Here is a 22855-nt window from a genome sequence, read left to right on the forward strand (position 1 = left end):
GAACCGGGCATGTGAACTATAGTCAGGTAGGATTTGGATTTGGTAAGGGGAGAGGAGACATGCGTAGTGGGTTGAGGGTGTTTCTACATTGCTAGTGTGGATAAGCTCTAGATGTATACAAGGTGAATAGGTGACCTTAACGGCTGCCGCTCGGCAGAAAGGATGAGGAGCCGAGGTACAATCCAGTGTATGTTACACCTGATATTTCACGAGAAAGGTAGATCTGTTCGACGTCTGTATCGCACGCCGACGCGGGAATGCCGAAGAGCTTCAGATCAACACGGCTCATAACAGAGCAGACGTCGCTGGCGCAAAAAGTGGCAAATTTGATTTAAAAAATTAGATTATACACCGAATCGCATTCATAGATGCTTCGGAAAATCGCGTAAGTCGTAGAATCGTAAGCGATCGCGTCGGGTCGTCCGGCCTCATTGTACGCTTGCTAGATCAGCGTCTGCTGATGGCTCGCCATCTTCCACTGCCCATCCTCAAGCACCCACGCGCTGGAGCAGATAGCTCTGAACGGCAGCTCTTCCCTAATAGCTTCTACACGGTAGTATACCAATGCGGCACTCTCCCCAAGCGGCATGACCTCATCGTGGCTCAGCGTGTATTTCGTCCACGGCTGGAAACTCGGGTCTTGCAGTATCTCGTGGACCGTCGGAGACGAAGTTCCCGTGAGGATTCTGTCCCCCGGGAAGATGAGAACTGGAGTTGCAGAGAGGAGGGGAAGTAGCGCAGCGCCGGAGTCGCAAAGCGCAGCCCAGGCGCGATGCTCGAGGGTGCAGATGGTGGCGGTCAAGCTGGGCGCAGTCAAGTTCGGCATCGCGAAACGTCTTATGTGCGATAGAATGGTGCGCGCGCGCCCGCGTAACAGTCGTCCGCTCTGTGAAGTCCTAAGTGTGTCAACCAGAGCATGCGCAAGGCGCGCTTCAAGCTGGAGATATCAATTGGTGAGGGGTGACATCATCACGCCCTCATTGCCGACGCCTCTTGCGTACGATGTCCGGAACCAACGTTCGCGTGAGGTCGAGGGGCTGGAACTACTCCCGAAGACTAGCACGGTATGCTCGCATCGGTGCGCTCAACGTCTGCGGAGCTCGCTATTGTTGGCCTGAGTACCTGAATGAGGTTTGCGGCGATTACCGCCACAGTGTATGGATGCGGGATAAAGGTTGCCGAGATATGCCCGATCGCATGCGAGAACCGTTTCTGTCAGTTGCGCAATCTAGAATTGCGAGCCAGGGTGGCGATACGGTGAAAAGCCAGTTTGCAGCGCTTTTCCTGCTGCTAACAGCTCACAGAAGCGCATTGCGGCATGCGGCGCGGTTCGACGTTGGTTGAGCGACCAGATCCGGCTGGGGTGAAGGTTCCCCGGTCGATAAGAGAGGGTCACATGGCTAGGGCCCGCGATAACGGAGAGCGGGGGAAGCTGGTGTACCGGACGGCGAACAGCACAGCTTGAGCGAAGCTTGACGGCAGAAGGGCGCAACAGAGGGATAGAGTACCTGAAGAGAAGCTCGAAAATGAGATCAATCAGCGAACAGCGCGGTAAAAGAGCGCGGCTGCCTGGCCAAGAAGACGCTCGAACGTTCTCTCGCCTTGATTGCCATTGGTGCACGGGCCGCTAGGTTGTGTCATTACTCACCCATTGACCGTCACAGCCTCAGCTTGCCGCCTGCGCCTGCACGTCTCGCCCATATAAACCCTCCGCCCGCCGCCTCTCTCTGTCCCTTCTACACCCGCAATCACACTTGCCCTACGACACTGTCAACGAGACACACTTCCACACACACAAACAGCACACACTCCGAACTTCCACGATGCAGATCTTCGTGAAGACCCGTAAGTAGCAGCGCCGCCACCCGCTCGCCTTTGCCTTGCGCACCCGCTGACAGCCCGCAGTCACCGGCAAGACCATCACCTTGGAGGTGGAGTCTTCCGACACCATCGACAATGTCAAGTCCAAGATCCAGGACAAGGAAGGCATCCCGCCAGACCAGCAGCGCTTGATCTTCGCCGGCAAGCAGCTTGAGGATGGTCGCACCTTGTCTGATTACAACATTCAGAAGGAGTCGACGCTTCATCTCGTCCTCCGTCTGCGCGGTGGTATGCAGATCTTCGTCAAGACTCGTAAGTCGCCACTACGCTTTTCGCTCTCATGCGCCTACTGACATCTTTCTCAGTCACCGGCAAGACGATTACGCTCGAAGTTGAGAGCTCCGACACGATCGACAACGTCAAGTCCAAGATCCAGGATAAGGAGGGTATCCCTCCGGATCAGCAGCGTCTCATCTTCGCGGGCAAGCAGTTGGAGGACGGCCGCACCCTCTCCGACTACAACATCCAGAAGGAGTCCACACTCCACCTTGTCTTGCGCCTCCGTGGTGGTATGCAGATCTTCGTGAAGACGTTGACCGGCAAGACCATCACGCTCGAAGTTGAATCATCGGACACAATCGACAACGTCAAGTCAAAGATTCAGGACAAGGAGGGCATTCCTCCGGATCAGCAGCGTCTCATCTTCGCGGGCAAGCAGTTGGAGGACGGCCGCACCCTCTCCGACTACAACATCCAGAAGGAATCAACCCTCCACTTGGTGCTCCGTCTCCGTGGTGGTATGCAGATTTTCGTCAAGACTCTCACCGGCAAGACCATCACGTTGGAGGTCGAATCATCGGACACCATCGACAATGTGAAGTCGAAGATTCAGGACAAGGAAGGTATTCCCCCGGACCAGCAGCGTCTCATCTTCGCTGGTAAGCAACTGGAAGACGGCCGAACACTATCCGACTACAACATCCAGAAGGAGTCCACCTTGCACTTGGTGCTCCGTCTGCGTGGCGGCCAGTAAGCGGTTTGTTTGACATCTCGGGCGATATCACGGATGGCGTTTTAGGGCATGACGGCACCAGAAAGGGCCAACGGGTTACGATATTCCTATAGTTCATGATAAGGCTGGAAAGGTCTAATTCAAAGAGCATGCCTACGGGCTGAGATTCGTTCTCAAACAATCATTTCCTGCACCATGCTCTTGTGATGTGTTGATCCTATTGAATTGAAAGTTGATCCTATTGAATTGAAAACAGAGTTCGTGCATGAAGAACAGTGAACAAGATGGCCGTCGTGCTGGTGTTGCGGTAGAGTGCATGTGGTTTGCGAGACCCTCCCTTCTCCATCCAGCATGCAATGACGCTGTAAAGTCGCTCAGTAATCCATTTGCTGACATCCTTAACTTCCAAGTCCCTGAATTCTACACCTCTCTTCTTCACCAGAGGTGCACGCAAAGCTTGACTACACCATGTACATACAGGTGCCCTCGCTCAACGATGCGCTCGTTGCTTACGCGCTTCTGAGTAGCATTTTCTCTAGTGCGTTAATCCACTACACTTTTCGAGCCTCATGCATCGTGGATTCGAAGCCTTGCGTCCTGTCCCTCGCAAAATCCTACCTCAGCGACAGCTTGTCCATCTATTTGACCCGAAAACCTTCGGTGAAGATGGGATTCTCTGAAGTACACCCCCGTGGTACTCGTCCGCCAGCGCGCCACTTTGCACGACGTCACGGATATAACATGTATCCCCGCGTAGCTCCCCACCCATGACGCTGCCGAAGGGTACCGAGGTGGGCAGGCGTGGAATTCCGCGCCAATTGGTACGTAGAGTAGGCGGGGTTTACGAAGACCCTGCGGATCGCCGGAGCTGTGTGTTACTTCCGCTGCGGGCGGGCTGAACTCATAAAAGTTGAGGTACCCCACTGTACAGATAGCGAGCTTGACGCAAAGAACACAAGCAGGCGGCTTTACGACAAATAAATCAAGACCGATTTTATACATCAGAAAGAGCACAGAGAACATTGAGGGAACATGTCTGAGAAGATGGAATATGTCAAGTAGGTTGTATCTGTACCTGAGCATGGCGGAAACTGGTTGATGGAGGCCTTGTGCTAATCGAGCTATAGCCTGGGCAAGTCCGGCCTCAAGGTGTCGAAGGTGATTCTCGGAGCGATGAGCTACGGCGATTCGAAGTGGCAGGAGTGGGTTTTGGACGAGGAGCAGAGCTTGCCGCTGCTGGAGCATGCGTATAAGGTTGGGATAAATACTTGGGATACGGTACGTCACCCTCTTTCGAGGCATTCGGGTAGAGCGCCAACTCTACTTGGTTTCTATTCTCAAAGAGTAGCTTTACTGACAGAATTGTTCGCTCTAGGCCGACATCTACTCGCACGGCGCCTCAGAACGCATCATCGCCAAAGCTCTTAAGAAATATGACATCCCCCGCTCTAAGGTCGTCCTCCTCTCGAAATGCTACTTCGGCGTCAAGGAAGAAGATCCCTCGCTTGGCATCGCATCGGTCATGACCAACGATGGCGAGTTCGTGAACGAAGTCGGCCTATCACGCAAGCACATCTTCGACGCAGTAGAAAAGAGCGTCGAGAGGCTCGGCACATACATCGACGTGTTGCAGATTCACCGGCTAGACCGCGACACACCCAGGGAGGAGATCATGAAGGCGCTAAACGATGTGGTGGAGAAGGGATGGGTACGATACATCGGAGCCAGCTCAATGGCAGCATGGGAATTCCAGACTCTGCAGAACATCGCGGACCGCAACGGCTGGCACAAGTTCATCTCCATGCAGAACTACTACAACCTCATCTACCGCGAGGAAGAGCGCGAGATGATTCCTTACTGTCAGGACACTGGCGTGGGTCTCATTCCCTGGTCGCCTATTGCGCGCGGCGCACTCACGCGGCCGTGGTCCGATCGCTCGTCTAAGCGCTCTACTACTGATGCCTTCCTTAATATGCTCGTTCATGACCGCGAAGACGCCGTTGACAAAGAGATCATTGGAAGGGTGGAGAAGATCGCGAAGAAGAACAACGTCAGCATGGCGTGCGTCGCAACGGCATGGACGATTCACAAGGGCGTGCAGCCGATTATCGGACTGAGCAGCAAGGAGCGCATCGACGAGGCGGTCAAAAATAGTAAGTTTAAGCTGAGCGAGGAGGATATGAAGGTGTTGGAGGAGGCGTATGTGCCGAAGACGAGGCAGGGCTTCTAGGTTTGTCTTCGAGGCTCGGCAGCGAGGCTAGACGCGAGACCGTCTTAGCAGATCGCTCGCTGAAAACAGATATATGATAATGATTACTATTACGTTGATTCATACTGCATTGTCCGCTCGTGTCCACTTACGTCGACAAGCAACTGAACACTTGTATAAATAACTTTGAAACGAACTTTCCATATGACATCCAACGTTGGCGACATCTCCCCAGAAGCTGCAGGCCCTATACCGTGGTAAGCCTGCAGTCGAATCACCAGCCCCCATGCGCCAACGTGCAATCTCGAGCCGAACCGCACCCCTACGAAATCGAATAGTGTCAGTTCGAAAGATAACCGTTGTTGAGGCTCAAAAACACCTCGGCCTGTGGGTCCCTCGACGAACGGTGCGCGCGCTAAACCACTGGTTGCTGTGACGTAGTCGATCCGAACCCTGGCGACAACTGGGTGAGTTTCCTAAATTGAAGTTCCAAGCCCGATGTTTGCAGGCCGGTTGCCTTAAGTATGCGGTGGGTCGCTGCGCAGAGTTTGAGAGGAGATTTACGACGACTACGACTTTTGAGACACGGTTGGGACGTGAACACATTGATCCTTGCACACCCTGCGTGGGATCGGACCCTGTTTGCGCATTCGCATCCGCACATTTTTGTACGCGTACCTTGCAGGTTGATCGCTAATACGAGGGCATCGGAGAGAAAGAGACTCTTGAACCAGAGCGACAGATACGCACTGTCTGTGCTACGCGAACGAGCAACCATGTTCTCGCCCAAGAGACAGGCGTCGCCGCAAGACCCCTGCGCCGAGATCATCGACAGCGCCGTCACCAGCGCGGCTCCCTCCCGCCGCGCATCGCCCCAACCCTCGCACAAGCCGAATACAGGCCAGGAAGAAGAACATGTCTACGTCCTCACGCTTAACCTCTCGCCTTCGATATCCGTCCCGCTTGACCAGTTAAGGGAGGAATACTTTCCGAAACACCTCAACCGGACGCCGGCGCACATCACGCTGTTCCACGCGCTGCCTCACTCGCAGATCGAGGTCATAGACGCTACGTTGAACCGCCTCGCTGCGCGAACGAGGCCGTACCACATATCGACCGGGAAGCCATTTCGTCTGAGGAAAGGAGTTGCAGTGCTGCTTGGGTCCGGCGACGAGCAATCGCAGCACCTTCGCGAAGACCTGCGGGAGAAATGGCTTCAATGGCTAAGCCAGCAAGATAGCAAGAGTCGAGGATGGCAGCCCCACTGGACCATCATGAATAAAGTCGAAGAGGAGAAAAAGGTCATATCTACGTTCGACACTTTGCGGCGCATCCTCTTCGAAGAAACATACCACGGGAAAGCGCTAGGATTCGATCTGTGGAAGTACAAGAGCGGAGGCTGGGAGCACGTGAAGGAGTATCGGTTCCAGGGGGTGGGGAGCGGAGCGAGTACGCCGGGCAGAGGGGGAAGGTCGCGGAGGAACAGTTTGAAGGATGAGGGGGGCCTGATTAAGACGAATAGTTGGAGTCGGATGGCGGATGTGTGGCAGACGGTTACGTTGGGGAAGAAGAGTTCTAGTTATTCGAGTTCGAGGCCGGAGAGTCGGAGGCAGAGTGGGAGTGGTGGGGATGGGATGAGGTAGTGCTGGGAATGGCGTGGGTTATGGTCTCAATATATTGATCGATATACTAAGAATAGTATGAGCTTGCTGTTGTGTGAATACCAAGAATTGCATGGGCCTGCTGTTGTGTGAGTACCGAGTACAGTAGCAATGTTCGCACCTCGGATGCGCATCAACGAAGTCATGTTGGTAGGGTGATATACCGCGTAGAAGGCCTTGAAGCGATAGAATGAAGTATCGTGGAACCATAAATAGCAGGGATCTGCAACCCTTGGACTATTAGTACGCAGCGTAAGGCTGAGTGAGACTCCAGTGCCACCGCATAGTGAAGCTACGCGGAAGCCGTTAGCGCCCAGTATTCAATGGTGGCGATGGTGTTTCCGATATAGGTAATCCTAAACAGAGTCTTTAAAGGGTATGTTGGTGTTTAGGTCAAACGTGGCGTTAGCGCAGTTGTGTAACGCAGAATTTCACACAAGGAAGCGAAATGGAGCGATGCCAGTCAGATGCTGCAATGGCGCAAGTTGCAACGTTGCTTTAACGTTGAAGTGTGGAAGGGATCTACCTCGGAAATTGGCGCCGCATCGTGAACACCTGAGGCACAGTCCAGGGCGGTGTGAGAGGATGTCGCCTTGCAGAACCCTCATCTAACCATAACTAGTATGCGTAAGGACATGGTCAAATTCTTATGACTTGCGTGAGTGCCACGCAGGACCGACGCGCGTCTGCACCCACAAGCGTGACCTGCAGTATCGATAGGAAGACGGGAAGCCGCATTGCAGCTTGAAACGCCGGTATCCGTCGAGTCTCCCCACAGACGAGATCATGTGGGCCGGGTTGATGGGAGAGCAAATTGGGGATCCGGGCGTGTGCGGGATTGAGGCTGCTCGAGGTCAGCCACAGCGTGAATCTGTCCTGTCAAGGGACGGGAACCCCTATCCATGCTGCGACGTGCGTGACAGGCAAAAAGGTTCGTTCTGGAAGGCGATCGTATACATGGCGCATCCCACGTGGGCTAGCATCGCAGGCGGTGAATGAGAACAGCAAATGTACTCGGTGCAGTCGAACTCGCATGTACCTGCGGAATCGAAGAACTCGCGCGTGACGGGTAGCAGGCGAATGGGATGCCAGCCGCCGCCCCAGAAACACAATGTCACGCCAACCAGCGGCGAGAAACAGCAAAATTAGAACGATGTTCCAGCGACCATTCGTACAGTTGCAAGGGGCGGTGGAAGCTAAGGCAATGGGCAGCGGGCGAGGACAAGGGATGGCATGACTTGACTGGCGAGGTGTGGCCGTGGAAAGGGGAATAATTGGGGGGCCGCTTGGCCTGGGCTTCTTCGAGCTAGGGAGCTCCGTCCGACAAGAGTACCACCAAACCCTTAAATCCAGCTGTCCTCACCCGAGAGCTCGTTGACACCCTGCGAACTTCCTCCCATACCCCATACCGTGCTTCCATTTGAAGCACCGTCCATCGCATCATCACTCGCTAGCTCTTGTTGAGGACCCATTCGTTGTCTTCATCAACCCTCACAAATTTCCCCACCCCACCCAATTCACATCCCACCACCACAGCTATGAAGGGTACGCTCACTCAATTGCTCCGAAGAGGCTTGTGATTAACGAACATGCAGCCATCATTCTCGTCGGAGGGTTCGGAACCCGTCTGAGGCCTCTTGTATGTTTATGCCTACCCCGCGCTCACCGCTCCGTGTGAACATGAGGCCTAACAATTGCAGACCCTCACCTACCCCAAGCCGCTCGTCGAGTTCGCGAACAAGCCCATGATCCAGCATCAGATCGAGGCATTGGCAGACGCCGGCGTCACCGACATCGTGCTCGCCGTCAACTACAGGCCCGAGGTCATGGCTGAGGCCCTCAAGACCGTGCGTATACTCAACAATCCGCTTCAAGGAAAGCCCCACTAACGGGTCCCCAGTATGAGCAGCAGTACAATGTCAAGATCGAGTTCTCCGTCGAGACCGAGCCTCTGGGCACCGCCGGCCCCCTCAAGCTTGCCGAGCGCATCCTCGGCAAGGACGACTCCCCCTTCTTCGTCCTCAACGCCGACGTTACCTGCGAATACCCCTTCAAGCAGCTCGCCGAATTCCACAAGCAGCACGGTGAGGAGGGCACCATTGTGGTGACCAAGGTTGAGGAGCCGTCCAAATATGGTGTCGTTGTGCACAAGCCCAACCACGCCTCGAGGATAGACCGCTTCGTTGAGAAGCCCATCGAGTTCGTTGGCAACCGCATCAACGCCGGTATCTACATCCTCAACCCCTCCGTGCTCCAGCGCATCGAGCTCCGGCCTACCTCTATCGAGCAGGAGACCTTCCCTGCTCTCGTCAAGGATGGCCAATTGCACTCCTTCGACTTGGAGGGCTTCTGGATGGACGTCGGTCAGCCCAAGGACTTCTTGTCCGGAACCTGCCTCTACCTCTCCTCCCTGACCCGCCAGGGCTCAGACCTCCTTACACCCACTACCGAATCCTATGTTCACGGCGGCAATGTCCTCATCGACCCCTCAGCCAAGATCGGCAAGAACTGCCGCATCGGACCCAACGTCACCATTGGCCCCAACGTCGTCGTCGGCGACGGTGTCCGACTACAGCGATGCGTTATCCTGAAGAACAGCCGCATCAAGGACCACGCCTGGATCAAGTCGACCATCGTTGGCTGGAACAGCAGTGTCGGCAAGTGGGCTCGTCTCGAGAACGTAACTGTTCTTGGCGACGACGTCTCCGTCGGCGACGAAGTCTACGTCAACGGCGGCTCCGTCCTGCCCCACAAGTCGATCAAAGCTAACATCGACACCCCCTCCATCATCATGTAAACGACCCTCTCCAACGCGCGCTTCGAAAGCGGCTACATTCTACACTTTTTAATCCTCCTGCACTTTTTGTATACCTTGCATTTGGCTCCGAAACATCTTGGAGCGCTTCCAGCGTGGATGTGAGGAGTTTACTACGGAGTTCTTACCTTTCTCTACTCTACTACACGTCGGTTGGGTTTTGATAAAAAAGCGAGAACTTGGGCGGGACGGATGGGTTCAGTCACGGTTTGCGGGATAGCGTTTGGGTGCGATAGAGCATGGTTCAATGGGTTGGACTGGACTGGGATGGGGAAGATTGGGCGGCATAGATATGATATACCCTTCTGCTAGGTATGAATCACATGTGCAAAGCAACTTTCGTATTGTGCGCTGTTGTGGTCTTGTGCTTGCTAACACACTATTTTGAAGGCAGGCTCGTTATACAGCGGCGGTTCACAGTTCCACCTCGACTACCCCTACCTCATCCCGTGCCTCGCTTCCCCTGGTAGCTCTTGCGTGGCTAACACCTCTGGTACTTGCTCGTCTTTCGGCGCCAGCATGTCTTATCTAGCATAGTCATGACCCTCTGCCTGCAAAACACCCGATGCGTCGTGCTGTTGAAGGCTGTCGTTGAGTAGGGCGGTCAGACGTCAACAGGGAGACACGTCCGGCGCAGACTCGATCATTAATGGCTGCGAAGCAATGGATGCCACTCTGGTCATAGGGACAGCTGAAGTACCCGGGCTTACACTTTTTCGGTGAAGTATTTGGACGAATTGGTAGGAAAACCTTCTGCGGCTGAGATAACGTCGGCCCAGAACGTTTGGACCTCGCCTAACCACGCCAAACGCACGCGCATCCGAGCAGACTATTCCGGCGAGACCGACCTCTTTGGAATACCTAAGCTCGATCGAGCGGGGACGCATTGGGTATCAAGTATAGATATGTTGCCGTGTAGCTGTAGCTGTCGCTGTCGGTACTTGCCATCCACCAGTCTACGCACCTGACATTTCCCTGCTCTTGCTCACTCAGATATCTAAGCAATGTCTACGCAAATTGCAACCTTCCTGCTCAAACAGGGAGGCAGTCTATTATGGAATCATGTCAAAGGTGGGCTTTTCGGCAAGGCCAAAGACCAAATGGCCGAGTTGCGCGAGGCGCAGCAGAAACTGCTGAACAACATGACGTCCATGCATTTCGAAGGCCTCATTTGGAACTCGATTCAGAAGGTCGAGTACTGGACTAAGGAGATGGAGAAGGCGCTCAAAGCGGAGAATAGTGTTAGAGAGAAAAGTGGGAATAAGGAGCCGCCTATGCCGTTGTGAGTTTGCACTGTTTGGATGGATAGAAAGGGTCGAAGGTGTGAGGGAGTTAGAATTGACGAATATCCTAGCTTGACGAAGGACATGACAAAGCTCGTCGACGTAATCGGCAGCTATGACGACGGTGTCGGCTTCCAGATCGACAACATCATCGCAGGTGTCACGGGCAAGAACGCGCTCGTGGGGAAAGGCGGACTGATTGGTGCTTGGAACGTCTCAGCACTGGACAAGCTCTGCAACATGGACGATCTCGGCTACACGATCAAGGACTACCTCTGGGAGATTGAGGCAAATCTGACTTTAGTCGCAAACTTCCTACGGGACGCCCATGAGCTTCGAGCCCTGGTCGCGGATGGTGCGTTCCTCCAGTTCCAATTCCTATCCATCCTATCCCACCCGTCTTTCTTTATGTTTCTGACACTTATCTAACACCTCCCCAGACGACTCCAAACGCACAGAATGGGCCACCGAACTATCCACCTCCATCACAAAAATGCAAGAACAAGCATGGAGCATCTTCCCCACCGCCTTAAAAACACTCAAGCCCTCTTACACAAGTCAATTCCTCCCCGAATCCCACTGGTGGCGTCTCGAATACAGCAAAGACCGCGGAACTTACGTGTCCATGCGGTATCCCTTCTACCGCGGGTCCCTCGTCGAACGTGCGACGACAGGCCCCAACCCCCGCTCAGAATGGCGCTTCGCCAGCGCCCTTGCAAAGCTTAACGCAGACGGCGTAGTCGACGAGTCAGACAAGAATGTCTCCCGGCTCGTTCGGCTGCGCTCCCGCAAAGGCGAGGATTTCTTCGGGTCAAAAGTTCAAGTCGGATTTTGCGTAGAGAAAGAAGACGCGTCCAGTTTCACGCCTGTCGTTATTAAGATCGTCCCCGTGCGGGATACGCCCGAGGCGAAAATCCAGCTTGCGTTTAAGCGCCAAAGCACGGCGGAGATGGTTCGGGAGAATGCGGCGTGGAAGTATTTTGGGCCGGGGTTTAGCGAGGAGTTTGTGTTGAGGGATGAGGGGGTGGATCAGAGTGATTATGTGGCGCCGGTGGAGGAGGGGAGTAAATGTGTGGTTATGTAGGGGATTTAAGGGTTGAGTGGGGGAACTGCAGGAATATGGAATTCGGTATGACTGAACGTGAGTATATACTTTTACGTTGCACTGAGCTTCGCGAGCTGCAGTCGAAGCTGCGGAAAGTCCTTTGTATGGAGTTTTTGATGTACGAAACGTTGAGGTAGGAGCATGGTACACTTGCTCGTCAAATGTTACTTCCGGGCATCTTTTAGTCTCACTTCCTGAAAGCAGCGGAACGGAAAGAGCTGGCCGGATCCCGATCCACATATACCCAATTCATGTGGACGGCCAGCAGACATAGCATGTCGTACTCTTGGTCACAGGACGCCAGTAGGCAAAAGATTGTGCCCTATTGACTAGTTCTGTAGTAGTTTGCTCGTCGCTCGGTTAGACATGGGCTGAAGAAGGTCATTTCTGTCTACTTCTATGATCTTCACGCTGTAGCCATAGCCGTTGTTATTCACGAAGGAAAAGGGGTTCAAGCATCAGTCGCGTTAGCAACTCTGAAAATGGAATAAGTCTCGTTTATTCACCGCAGCTTGTTCATGGTATGGTATTGTAGGCTACTAATCGTTGCACAGTCCAACAAGTTCAATTGACGATAGCAATAAGCTGGCTAACCAAGGTTGGCACAACCATCCACCTAAAACCTCGCCAACTGAGCCTTTGCCCTGACCGCATCCTGTTCAGGAAGCTGATTGAGAAGCTCTTCGAGTTTGACAGTGGAACGCTCGATCGCTTCGACCATCTTATAGAACTCTGCCGCTTCTGCAGGGTCCTCAGGCGCCGGTGGATGCACCTTTTTGAACCAGTCTAGACGGGCTTGCTTCAGCCAGGCGGCCGTTCTTGGTTCCGCCCTCCACCGTAGCAAGTTCTTTTGCGTCTGAACGTTCGCAATGAGATAGTCCATGGGCTCACTGGGATGTGGGACGACGCGACAAAGTTCGTTTTTGAGTCGCTCGTCTTCATACGTGGCCTCGACGTGGCCGATGAAGGCGGCGCTGAATACTTGTTGGCATTGGCGGACTGATTGAAGAGTGATTCGATTGCCACTGAACACTGGTGTCGGAGTCACCTTTGCTAGAGCATCGGCAGTACAATCAATGTAAAGCGTATCGGGTACAGGATCGTACGTTCCGTTTTGCAAAGTAATCTTATCAGCATCAAGGCGTAGGACTCGTCCCTGTCGTATGACTGTCCCAATTCTTCTAATCTGCTCGAGCTCGGCCATGGAGACGGTGGCACACTTGTACATGGTCGGCCACATCCCATCATCCAACCGCATCAGGTACCCGCAAGCCTCGAGCCGGCGGAACAAGTCCTCTGCGGACGAGGCCATCATGATGGCTTCATGGGAGGCTGCAGCCATGGCCGCAGACTGTTTAGCCAACTCTTTCCCGGGCTGAAGAATTCTACGGTCAAGCAACCATGCGTCACGGGGCATGATCCACGAAATGTTTCTTGGATCAATGCCGTTCGCTATGAGCCACAGACAAGCATCAATTCCGGTTTTTCCAGCACCGACAACAGTGTATCCACCGTACGGACGGGAGACCTTCGGTAATTCGTTCGGTGTGATGAGTTCCACCTCTTTCGCGACCTCGTAGGCAGGCGGGCTCATGGCGGGGACTCTGACCTTCATATACGTTGCATCCACAATCCGTGTACCCTCTCCGACGCGGACGACTTTGTGTGTAAGGATAGACCGAAATGTCCCGTCACCCAAGTATTCATGCCTTGAATAATATGCGACGCGGCCAGATGGGAGGAAAGTCTGATGCATCACCTTGCTGTAATAGGCGCAGACTTCATCGACCGTCGCGAGCTCAGCCATGCCCTTATTGAATCCAAACTGATCGATCTTGTCTTCGCCAAGGTGCCGAGAGTTCACGCCATAAAATGCGGATGGCTGATGAAGGCGAACATAAGGATAAGAGATTGTCCAATGACCGCCTGGGCGAGCGTATTTGTCGACTATGGCTACAGTGGCCTTCGTGTCCGTGAGCAGGGTATCGACGAAAGCCATTCCCATGGCACCCGATCCGATCACCAAATAATCTGGTGAGATCGTTTCAGACATTCTGAGCGAAGTTGATAGTGTGCGTAGATTTTGGATGATAGAGAGAGCAAGAGTTCCCAAAAAAAAGATAGAAGATATCTGTTGTACCAGAGTACACTTCAAGATGACAAAGTCAGAAGCAAGCAACGGTGAGCCGTGATTATGTTATTGATGTGTGGCATCGTCTTTTATACACAGATGCCACAGCCTCGTACCACATTGATATTGGATCAAATACTAGATCATGAGCTGGAAAGTATGCCGCATAACGCATACCCGTTCCGGTCGGGTTCCGCGGATCAACGCCAAGATCGGAAAGCAAGATATACAACCCACTTGCACCGTATGCGTCGTAACGCCATACCCGGCGGAGGTAACGAGACGGGCCGATCCGTAGCGCTTCGACGAGTGGCCTTGCTTGTCTGTATCCGTAGATCCCTCTTGTCTGGCTAAAGCTTGACCTGATCTCAAAGTTCAGTACCGAGGCATACATGAGCACTATCCATGAAAGAAATCTGATTAGTATTCGAGGTACCCACCTCAGGACAAGGGTCGCGACGTTACGATCGGAGAAATCACAGCGACTCAACCTGGCAGCCATCGAGACGACGCGGCAGAAGACTGATAGGGACATTGGTGCACCGGGAGACCTTGAAGTTACATCCCGTACGTTCCGTATCCATGCGGGAAATTTCAAGTGGCCGACGGGTAAACAGACTGGCCGAACCCGATTCTACATTCTCCTCATCGATACGTGTGGTCTTCGAGGTTCCGGTAACATATACTGCCGATGTAGTAGACGGTGGGGCTATAAGAAAGGGTAGGGGGAGGTGGTGCTTCTTATGTGGACGCAGCATGAAATAATCATCCTGGTTCTTATCTTGACAGTATTGCTCCGAGACATTTCCGCCGCCGTCTACGCACAACAAGTTGCTGCCGCATTCGTGACCGCACAGGAAGTAGTTGTTTGGGGGTTACCGCAGGACACGAGTCCGGGCCCGGTGTAGAGCTTTGAATCCAGAGCTGCGATGCCTGTGATGGGTGAACCTGGAGGAAGAGAAGCGGAGATCGGAAGGGAAATTCGCAACATCCTGTGAATAACACTCTGCACTTGCAGTACTAGCGAAGAGGGTGAGGAGGAGTATTGGAGGGCGGCGCATCTTTGGTTTCCCTCGAACTTCCACGGGCCACGTACCAGCAAGACGGGAACCGTAGCGGGGCGAGCTGCGGTTCTGCAGAGAGCTCTCAAAATACACACACCTCCAAGGCCGAGAGATCCTGATGGATGCTGATGGTAATATACAGCTCCCTGCCTTGAATACGCCCTGGACTTATCAATCGGATCCATCGCTCGGCATCAATGCTTGGGGGCTCTGACGGTCTCCATTGTTCAAAGTGCAAGGGAATGCTGCGTATCTTGACCTGTAGAAAGCACATTCTACCATCGCGCACGTTGCTCTTCGTCGGGTCTCCCCATCGACGTACACTTCCCGGCGATCTGATCCAGCAGCTGTGGAATATCATTAGTCACTCACGATCAAGTCGTACCGCATCACTCACCACCGACCTGATCCCGAACAAGCTGAGAGAGCCTTGAGCTCAGCTCAGCTTCAGGTTGTCGGAGGTGAGATGCGAGCCTTGTCCCGAAGAAGGTGGAGGGTTCCAAACATGAGAGGGTATCATTTCGCACCAATTATGCATTACAACGCCAAATAACCACACTGCCCTTTACAACCTTTTCGCTGGGCCTACAGTTCCGTCCAGTTCGTGCGTCACCGTGTTTGGCGGCAACTCCTGCGACGCAGGATACGCGTTGTCAAGCTCTGAGGGAGGCGCACCGTGATGCGCATAGTAGTCTTGTCCAGACTTTTCCATAGTGGTCGCGTCGCCATGAACTTCGCTCACGGCACCGTGCGAAGCCTGCTTGCGTCTCCGTAGGAGAAACCATACCAGCACACCGACCAGCACGACGCCCGCTGCGGCGCCGATGCCTATGCCTGCGCCTGCGCCTGCTGATATTGTAGAGGAAGACTCGGTAGATTCTGTGGGATCAGGAGCGGCAGAGGACGTCGCACTTGCTGTTGCTGTTGCCGAAGAGGACGCTGGAGTCTTCGCAGGCGCAGATGTCGAGGATGCCATTGAACTTCCCGATTCACTTGCCAGTATAGACGACGAATCCACCGTGAACCACCTCGGCGCCTTGGTCTTCGCAGCCACCGTCGTTTGCGTGACGCCGCCGTTGTCGGGATCTACGTAGAAGGCGCGCTCATCTGTGCAGCATGCCTTTTCGGTGTCCCCACCGCAGCAATAGATGTTGTCGCCGCAGTCATGGATGCTCACACCGGCTGCGACGTTGCCTACGCCACGATTAGCGTTATCCATGGCAGGACTGATCGACATAGTTACCAGCGCACATATCAGAACATCCAATCCAGGCTGCATTATCGCAGTACTGGCGCGAAACGGCGCCGTCGCCATCAACGCAAAGGAGATTCGTCCCGCACTTGAGGCCTGAGAGGCAACAGTTATCGGTTCCATTGCCGCAGGAGACGAGCTCCGGGCCTGTGTAGTATTTAGAGTCGAGCGCTTTTATTCCATCGTGCGAGTAGCAGTCTGCGCTGACATGCGCTGCGAGGGCGGAGACGAGGAGCGTGTGCAGTAGCATGGCTCCTGAGCACCTTACAACGATGACGCTTTCAGAGGGGATGTTGTAGGATGGTAAAAGAAACGCGAAGGATGAACAGGGCGTAAAACAGGGATTGCAGAGCTTCGAAAATGCGTTGAGCAGGGATGACAAGGCTTCATAAATACGATAAGAGATCGGCCGAGTGAGAGGGGTGAAGGCGCCAGCTGAGGGCTGAAATTTGGGGGCGGACTTGCGATTCATATCGTGCAGGGCCGAGAAGGGCGCGGTAACTCCCGCATGTCCAGGGCCAGGATCAAGCGAAGCGGGAGGAGTGTGGTAGTGGAACTGGTGGAATCGGCCCGCCTGCTAGGTTTCGAAGTCGCGGGCTAGAGTGAACTCAATGTTGGCATTCGCGTGACAAAAGTCTATCGTGGTATATAAGGAACGCGAGATGCTCCGTTCGTGTAGGCATCGTGAACATGCTTGCGATACACGTTCGTGAAATGCCAAGGTGCATAAGACCCTAAGAGGCTTTCGTACCTATGGTATGTTTCAGACGAGATGTTACATGACCGGGGGCGGTTTCAAGTCCATCGAAGGTCCGCCGGACGAGTGCAACAGCGCCGTCAATGTAGGCATCAGTGTAAAGAAACCCGCACACGTGCAGAAGGTGATCATCTCCACTCAGGCTTGCGAGGGTGTAGTCGATGGGAAGATTGGGCACTTACCCCCACGCCCGGGCGAAGCTTACATCACGTGCGTGTACTAGATCGGATGTGGCTTAGTTGGAAAACATCACACTGCACTCGAACGCACACCACGTATGACTCGAACAACTTCCCTATCCTGTTCAAGTCAACGCAGGATATCTGAGCATAAGCTGCTTGCTGCGCAGATGAGCTACAAGTTTGTCACCTGCTTACAGTTTCCAAAAAGGTCACGTCATGATGAATACTAGGCATGGCTTCGTCAGTGTATCTGTGAAGCACCACCAGGTCTTCGGAATTGCTCATAATCTTACGGTTTAGCACATGGCTTGGGATAAGTCAGTTCATATTGCACGCTTCATCTGTTCGAGCAGCGGTAGCGTGCCAGATTAAGTCACAGCTGATGCCATTCGTCTCCTAGTATGAGTAGACATATAGTCTGTGTCTGTAAGTTTCCCGAATCACGTAGACAGCACAGCAGATAGCCTGACACAACTCAGGTCATGTTGCACGATTCCTTAACAGTTCAATGCGGCAGCTCGCTAGGTCAAATCCTACATAGCCACATTCGAGAGCAGGTGTGGGCGAGCAAACAGTCTAACATGTCAGATACATCACCCACATAGCGAAAACTACCATGGACAGCTTCCTAAGGCAGCCCAAGAGGCGTTTCGTGCCCTTTTGAACAATGCAATGCGGCAGCATACTAGAACAAAGCGCACGGGCGCATTGTTAACGGTCAACTTCACTTTCAACTCACAATCACGCTATTGTTCACCGTTCGTCTATTGTGCTTGCCCTTCACTTATTGTCACCTTGGCGCGCAACTTGCGGGCGCCCGCGTGTATAAGACGTCCACACGCCTCCGCTCACTCCCCTTCCAACTTCCCCTCGACTACTGCAAGACAACTAGCACTTTCACCCGCAAGAACCGTCCGCCCAGATGTTCCCTAAGGGTATTCTTTACCGCCTGTGGGCGCCAGTCGCCAACATCGGCGGTGTCACAACTCATGGACTGCCAGAGTCCTCCCAGCCGTCACCCGTCAATGTCCCCCTGCCCAATGTGTATACATTGAAATGGACGGAGCCTGCCTCGACCGGTAATGGCGACACGGATTTCCCACCCTCGGACAAGGGAACCATCTCCCTCTGTGACCCGCAGACCAATCCTGCCCTCTACAAATCTGCTCTTGACACTATCCGCATCTCCAATGATTTCTTCCTCAAGTCCGGCTGCCGTAACATTTCCAAACTCGACAATGGTTGTCCAAAGAAAGAATGGGTCATCGACTTGGCCGAGGAATTCAAGCAAGAGTTCAACGACGAAGGCTTCTGGCTTCCGCCAGACCTACGCACTTTGTGGGTCACCGACAAGGATTATCACCCCGCTGACAAGATCGTGCCCTGGGAGAACAGACTCTGGGTTGTCGCTTGCCGGAAGTTTGCCGATATCCCCGACAACAAGAAGATTCACCTACTTACGCGGACCGAAGCCGAGCAGCAGGACTTGTACGCTGCCTCATTCTCCGATGTGAACAAGTACAACGACTTCCTCATCGACATGTTCATGACGTTTCTCGCCCACAATGAGCGCCACCTCATCAACGAGAGATACGGCCTGGACAGACAGCCTTGGAATGCCGAAATCGATGCCTTCTTCCAAGACCCCGCCAACGAAAAGGGCATCACTCTCTACGACCTTCACCGCACCTTCTACAACGTCGGGGACATCAAGGCCTTCGTCCGCCGCATCGAGTATTTCGCTGTCTTCGAGCCAGCCCCCAAGCCCGCTTTCGGCTCGCTCGACACCCCCGAAGGAGCCTACATCCGCAAGCCCATCCCCTCAGTCGCCCAGCTCCAAGAAGCCCTCCACACGCCCATGAAGTTACCCAAGCTCTTCAAGTCCCTTGCAGAGCTCTACCCACAATATGCCCACGGCGTCGGCTCCCAGCAGCAAACGCTCTACCGCCTCCTCGAGATCGCCGCCCCGGACGTCTCAACCGGAAACTTCATCCTGAAAGCCACGCCCTGTCCCAACGTCGCTGAGATCTGGGATGTCCTGGAAGAAGGCGAGATGTCGACGGATGAACTCATCACCCGCTTTCCGGATCGCATCTGGAATGTGGGGGACTTCGCCGATCAGATCTTTGAGGTTGCGTACCCGGGTAGCGGTCCGGGCATGAGCTGGGTGCGGATGTTCCTCGACGAACAGGGTGAGCCGCTTGGTGAACAGGCGTCCAGGAAGATCTATGCTTTGCAGAAGCTGCTGGGTGAGGACCCTATGAGGGTGGTTGACTGGGCTCAGAGGGCCGCGACCTGGGATGGACTGGCCTGGGTTGACGATTTCGCTGCATCAGAGACCGAGGATGAGCCTGAGGATGAGCCTGAGGAAAAGCCTGAGGATGAGCCTGAGGAAGAGCCTGAGGAAGAGCCTGAGGAAGAGACTGAGGAAGAGAGCGAGGAAGAGTCCAAGGTCGAGCCCAAGGCCACCACCCCACCATCCGCGAGCCCGAAGCGCAAGCGAGCCATCGAAGACAACGGCGAGGAAGTCATTGTGCATTCATCCGACCTTCGTCCTATCAAGAAGGCCCGCCGGATCAACCGCCCGGAGAGGTGCCCGGAGAGGTGCGCATACCCTCAACAAGGTTAGGAATCTTGAATTCCGAAGCAGCTCCTTCGTCTACCGTAGATGCACTCAGGCCTGGTATATATTAAGAAAATCAGAATATTAACAACGAGCATTCTTCCCCATGGTGGCAGTTTCATCTTCTGGAGTTTCTCGGTGTTAGATCACCGCAGTATACTCGATCACAGCATCATTCTAGTTCTCGGCATACATACGTGTAACGTAGCAATCAAATCAGCCATGTACTGTACAATAGCAACCAATGCCTCAAATGTTCAACATTCCCATCCACAATCCATCTCAAATTCTGTAACGCTATCGTAGAATGTAGTGTATAAATCAAGCCAACGCCAAGACAGGCCTTCTGACAGCTTCTTCTGCACCGTCTCTTCGAAAGAGCCTTGGAGGAGTAAGCTTCGAAGAGCACCGCGATGCGGTGAGCCATGCCGTACTGGTGCCGTCGGCAACGGTGCATCTAACACCTGAGTTGGCTCAGGACAGGTTAAGAGATGCGTGCGAGAGACTTGTCTTTAGCTGAGAAGGCAGTCCAACCTACGAGTTCATCGTCAATAATATTATGTATTATGTGTTTCTATAGCCATAAGTGTTGTACTATCATGAAGTCAAGCCCCGCTCATATCCCCCTCTACTCAGGATACTGATCAATCCATTCCCTCTCATCGCCTCGTACATACTTCTCCATATTCATCCTCACGCTCCATCGCACATGATCGCTGCGTCCGTCCTGCCATCGCGAAAACAAACTAGGCTGCGTGGTAACGCAGATCAACTTCGTCGCGCTGTCTGACCCGCCATCGCACAAGTCTCGTAGCAAGCCGTCGAACTCCTCGGTAGCATTGCGCTGCGAGGCTTCGTACAGTATGCGTCGGGCGCCGCGCTGGGAGACGGCGTATGCTAGACTGCATTCGGGCGCGTAGGTGTGGTGGAACACGCGTGTCTGGTTGGGGTAGTTGTTGCTCTCTTTGCTATCGATGCTGACGGTGTCATGGCCCGCGACGAATGGATCTGGCGTGAAGACGACCCTGCCCTTTGCAAGGTTAGGCGTTCTCTGTGTGGGCATCTGCATCCCGCAGTGTCCTAGCCAGAGTACATCCCAGTCGTCGCCATAAGCAGAGTTGGAAGGTTGTATCGTGGCTGGATGGCCCACAAAGGGCATTTCGGTTACCTTATCGCTGAGCGATGGGTCCGGGAAGGATGCATCGGCGTATGTAGGTCTGAAAGGGTCGTTAGTGGCACGGAGTGGGACATCTCTGACGGGGGTTTGTACTTGGTATTATCTGTGAGGGCTGCGAGGGCGAGCGGTTGCGTGAGCGTTCGTGTCGAGAGGGCGAAGGTATGCATTTGCTCTCTTAGCCGGATGTCCCAATCGAGGTTGTCTTCAAGGATGATGGCAGAGAAGACGCCTTGCTCCACGGTATTGCGGACGGCGTTGATGTGCGCTCTCCAGCTCCCCTCGGATTGTTCACTCCTTGGTTTCTGGTCCTGACTGAGGGGAGATACGTCCTCAGCAGCCTGCGCTTATGTTAACGAAGTCCAATTTGTTGCGTCTCTGGGTGTCAAAGTTACCCGACGGTCCGAAGAGCCATCAACCCAGTCGATGTCTAACTCGTTGAACGAAGAAGCAAGAACCATAGTATCTTTGCGGTTTTCCTGATGGGGCAAGTTGACCACAAACAATTTTCCGAACTGGAAAGATCAGCCGCTGCGCTCGAATGTTTGTGAAAGAGGATCCCTGCGCGCATCGGTAGTTCTGGTGCTTACGACTTACTCCTAGCGTCCGATTCTCAACCGCAACGGCAAGGTCCTTGACCTTCATGCCGTCAGGCACAACCTCTTGTTTCGGCTTATGATCTCCATCAACTGGTTTCGGCCGTACAGTACTGTCTAATAAAACTCGGAGTCAGCGCAAGTGTTACGGGGACTGTTTCCGTCCTGCGACTAGCTTCTCCGAACACATCGACTTCTGTTAAAGGGTCGAACATGTCCATGATGTGCAGCGGGACCACTTACTGAACGGCCCAACCTTTCCCAGGGCGTTATATCCGCCACCCAGATCGTACGGGCTCCCAAAAACCGTCTGATCTAATCCATTCCTGAAGCCCACGCTAGCCAGGAGGAACCCCAACAGCACAGACAGCGGAACGACAACAAGCTGACGCCTGAGGAGCGGCGTCATCGTATCAGACAGGGACAGGCATGGGGTGTAACGCGCGCGGAGGTGGGGTTGACGACATGCTGTCGCGTTTTGAGGTTTGAATAGTGCATGGGCTAGGAGCGTGCCGGGCCATGGTCCGGTTGCGATCTGGATGCGGTGACGAAATGTTGGAAATGTTGGCGGCCGAGTAGCGCGCAGTAGCGCGATGGCGTTAGCTTTGGCGCGACGCGACTTAGCCGGTACGCGGCTCGAACATCTTCGACGTTCCAGCACAGCGCGTTTATCCAAGATCGATTGCGAGATGCCAAATCATCTAGCATTGGATTACAGACCTATTGGTATACAAACAAGTTCGAAACCTCTATGCAGTCGAGCGTGTACGTCACGGAAGACCAGTGAAGCTAGAATCAAGCCGTCTCAAGGAGCCACCTTTAGGGAGAAAACCGTTGCCAAAGTCTTCTTGGCTGTTTTGGTGAAACTTTTCGACAGGCAATGCCAGATTGCCAAGCATTGTCACCCACCAGAATACATGTTGTACTGCGCAAAAGGTGTCTCACTTGGCGGCCAGGCACTTCGTGCGATCGTTGTTCTTCGCCTTCGAAGTGCCCAGGCCGTCCTAGCAGACTCCTCAGCAGTATCTCATGTTGAGGCAGAAGCGTTTCTTGGGGTACTCTTTCGAATGGAGGTCAATCCCCGGTCCAACCAACACAAAGATAGGGCTAGGTTGAGCCAGCATATTCGCGCCCAAATATCTATTTCGTAAGATCATCCCAATGAAGGAT

At 53.8% G+C, this 22855-nt stretch overlaps 9 protein-coding genes across 9 annotated transcripts; 5 read left to right on the forward strand and 4 right to left on the reverse strand.

Moving 5' to 3' along the window:
• Positions 1-442: 442 nt before the first annotated feature.
• N0V89_000115 (uncharacterized protein) lies at positions 443-826 on the reverse strand (the record flags this gene model as incomplete). The annotated part of the gene is made up of 1 exon (XM_056208940.1): positions 443-826. The coding sequence occupies one exon, from the start codon at positions 824-826 to the stop codon at positions 443-445; it is 384 nt and encodes a 127-aa protein (XP_056075762.1).
• A 2475-nt stretch (positions 827-3301) lies between these two features.
• Positions 3302-5063, forward strand: CSH1_1 (CSG1/SUR1-like protein; the record flags this gene model as incomplete). The annotated part of the gene is made up of 4 exons (XM_056208941.1): positions 3302-3371; positions 3861-3891; positions 3961-4111; positions 4209-5063. 4 exons carry the CDS (start codon positions 3302-3304, stop codon positions 5061-5063), a joined length of 1107 nt encoding a protein of 368 aa, XP_056075763.1.
• A 755-nt stretch (positions 5064-5818) lies between these two features.
• Positions 5819-6685, forward strand: MPG1_1 (mannose-1-phosphate guanyltransferase; the record flags this gene model as incomplete). The annotated part of the gene is made up of 1 exon (XM_056208942.1): positions 5819-6685. The coding sequence occupies one exon, from the start codon at positions 5819-5821 to the stop codon at positions 6683-6685; it is 867 nt and encodes a 288-aa protein (XP_056075764.1).
• A 1556-nt stretch (positions 6686-8241) lies between these two features.
• MPG1_2 (mannose-1-phosphate guanyltransferase) lies at positions 8242-9500 on the forward strand (the record flags this gene model as incomplete). Its single annotated transcript, XM_056208943.1, has 4 exons — positions 8242-8248; positions 8299-8342; positions 8404-8550; positions 8604-9500. The coding sequence occupies 4 exons, from the start codon at positions 8242-8244 to the stop codon at positions 9498-9500; spliced, it is 1095 nt and encodes a 364-aa protein (XP_056075765.1).
• Positions 9501-10522: 1022 nt separating this feature from the next.
• Positions 10523-11885, forward strand: N0V89_000119 (uncharacterized protein; the record flags this gene model as incomplete). The annotated part of the gene is made up of 3 exons (XM_056208944.1): positions 10523-10800; positions 10873-11156; positions 11242-11885. 3 exons carry the CDS (start codon positions 10523-10525, stop codon positions 11883-11885), a joined length of 1206 nt encoding a protein of 401 aa, XP_056075766.1.
• A 637-nt stretch (positions 11886-12522) lies between these two features.
• On the reverse strand, positions 12523-13959 carry N0V89_000120 (uncharacterized protein; the record flags this gene model as incomplete). The annotated part of the gene is made up of 1 exon (XM_056208945.1): positions 12523-13959. One exon carries the CDS (start codon positions 13957-13959, stop codon positions 12523-12525), a length of 1437 nt encoding a protein of 478 aa, XP_056075767.1.
• A 1707-nt stretch (positions 13960-15666) lies between these two features.
• On the reverse strand, positions 15667-16380 carry N0V89_000121 (uncharacterized protein; the record flags this gene model as incomplete). Its single annotated transcript, XM_056208946.1, has 1 exon — positions 15667-16380. The coding sequence occupies one exon, from the start codon at positions 16378-16380 to the stop codon at positions 15667-15669; it is 714 nt and encodes a 237-aa protein (XP_056075768.1).
• A 1834-nt stretch (positions 16381-18214) lies between these two features.
• On the forward strand, positions 18215-19921 carry N0V89_000122 (uncharacterized protein; the record flags this gene model as incomplete). Its single annotated transcript, XM_056208947.1, has 1 exon — positions 18215-19921. The coding sequence occupies one exon, from the start codon at positions 18215-18217 to the stop codon at positions 19919-19921; it is 1707 nt and encodes a 568-aa protein (XP_056075769.1).
• Positions 19922-20543: 622 nt separating this feature from the next.
• N0V89_000123 (uncharacterized protein) lies at positions 20544-21906 on the reverse strand (the record flags this gene model as incomplete). Its single annotated transcript, XM_056208948.1, has 3 exons — positions 20544-21132; positions 21186-21430; positions 21835-21906. 3 exons carry the CDS (start codon positions 21904-21906, stop codon positions 20544-20546), a joined length of 906 nt encoding a protein of 301 aa, XP_056075770.1.
• Positions 21907-22855: the final 949 nt, after the last annotated feature.

The sequence above is a fragment of the Didymosphaeria variabile genome (genome assembly GCF_027946475.1).
Source record: "Didymosphaeria variabile strain IMI 356815 chromosome Unknown scaffold_1, whole genome shotgun sequence".
Taxonomy (NCBI): Eukaryota; Fungi; Ascomycota; class Dothideomycetes; order Pleosporales; family Didymosphaeriaceae; genus Didymosphaeria; species Didymosphaeria variabile.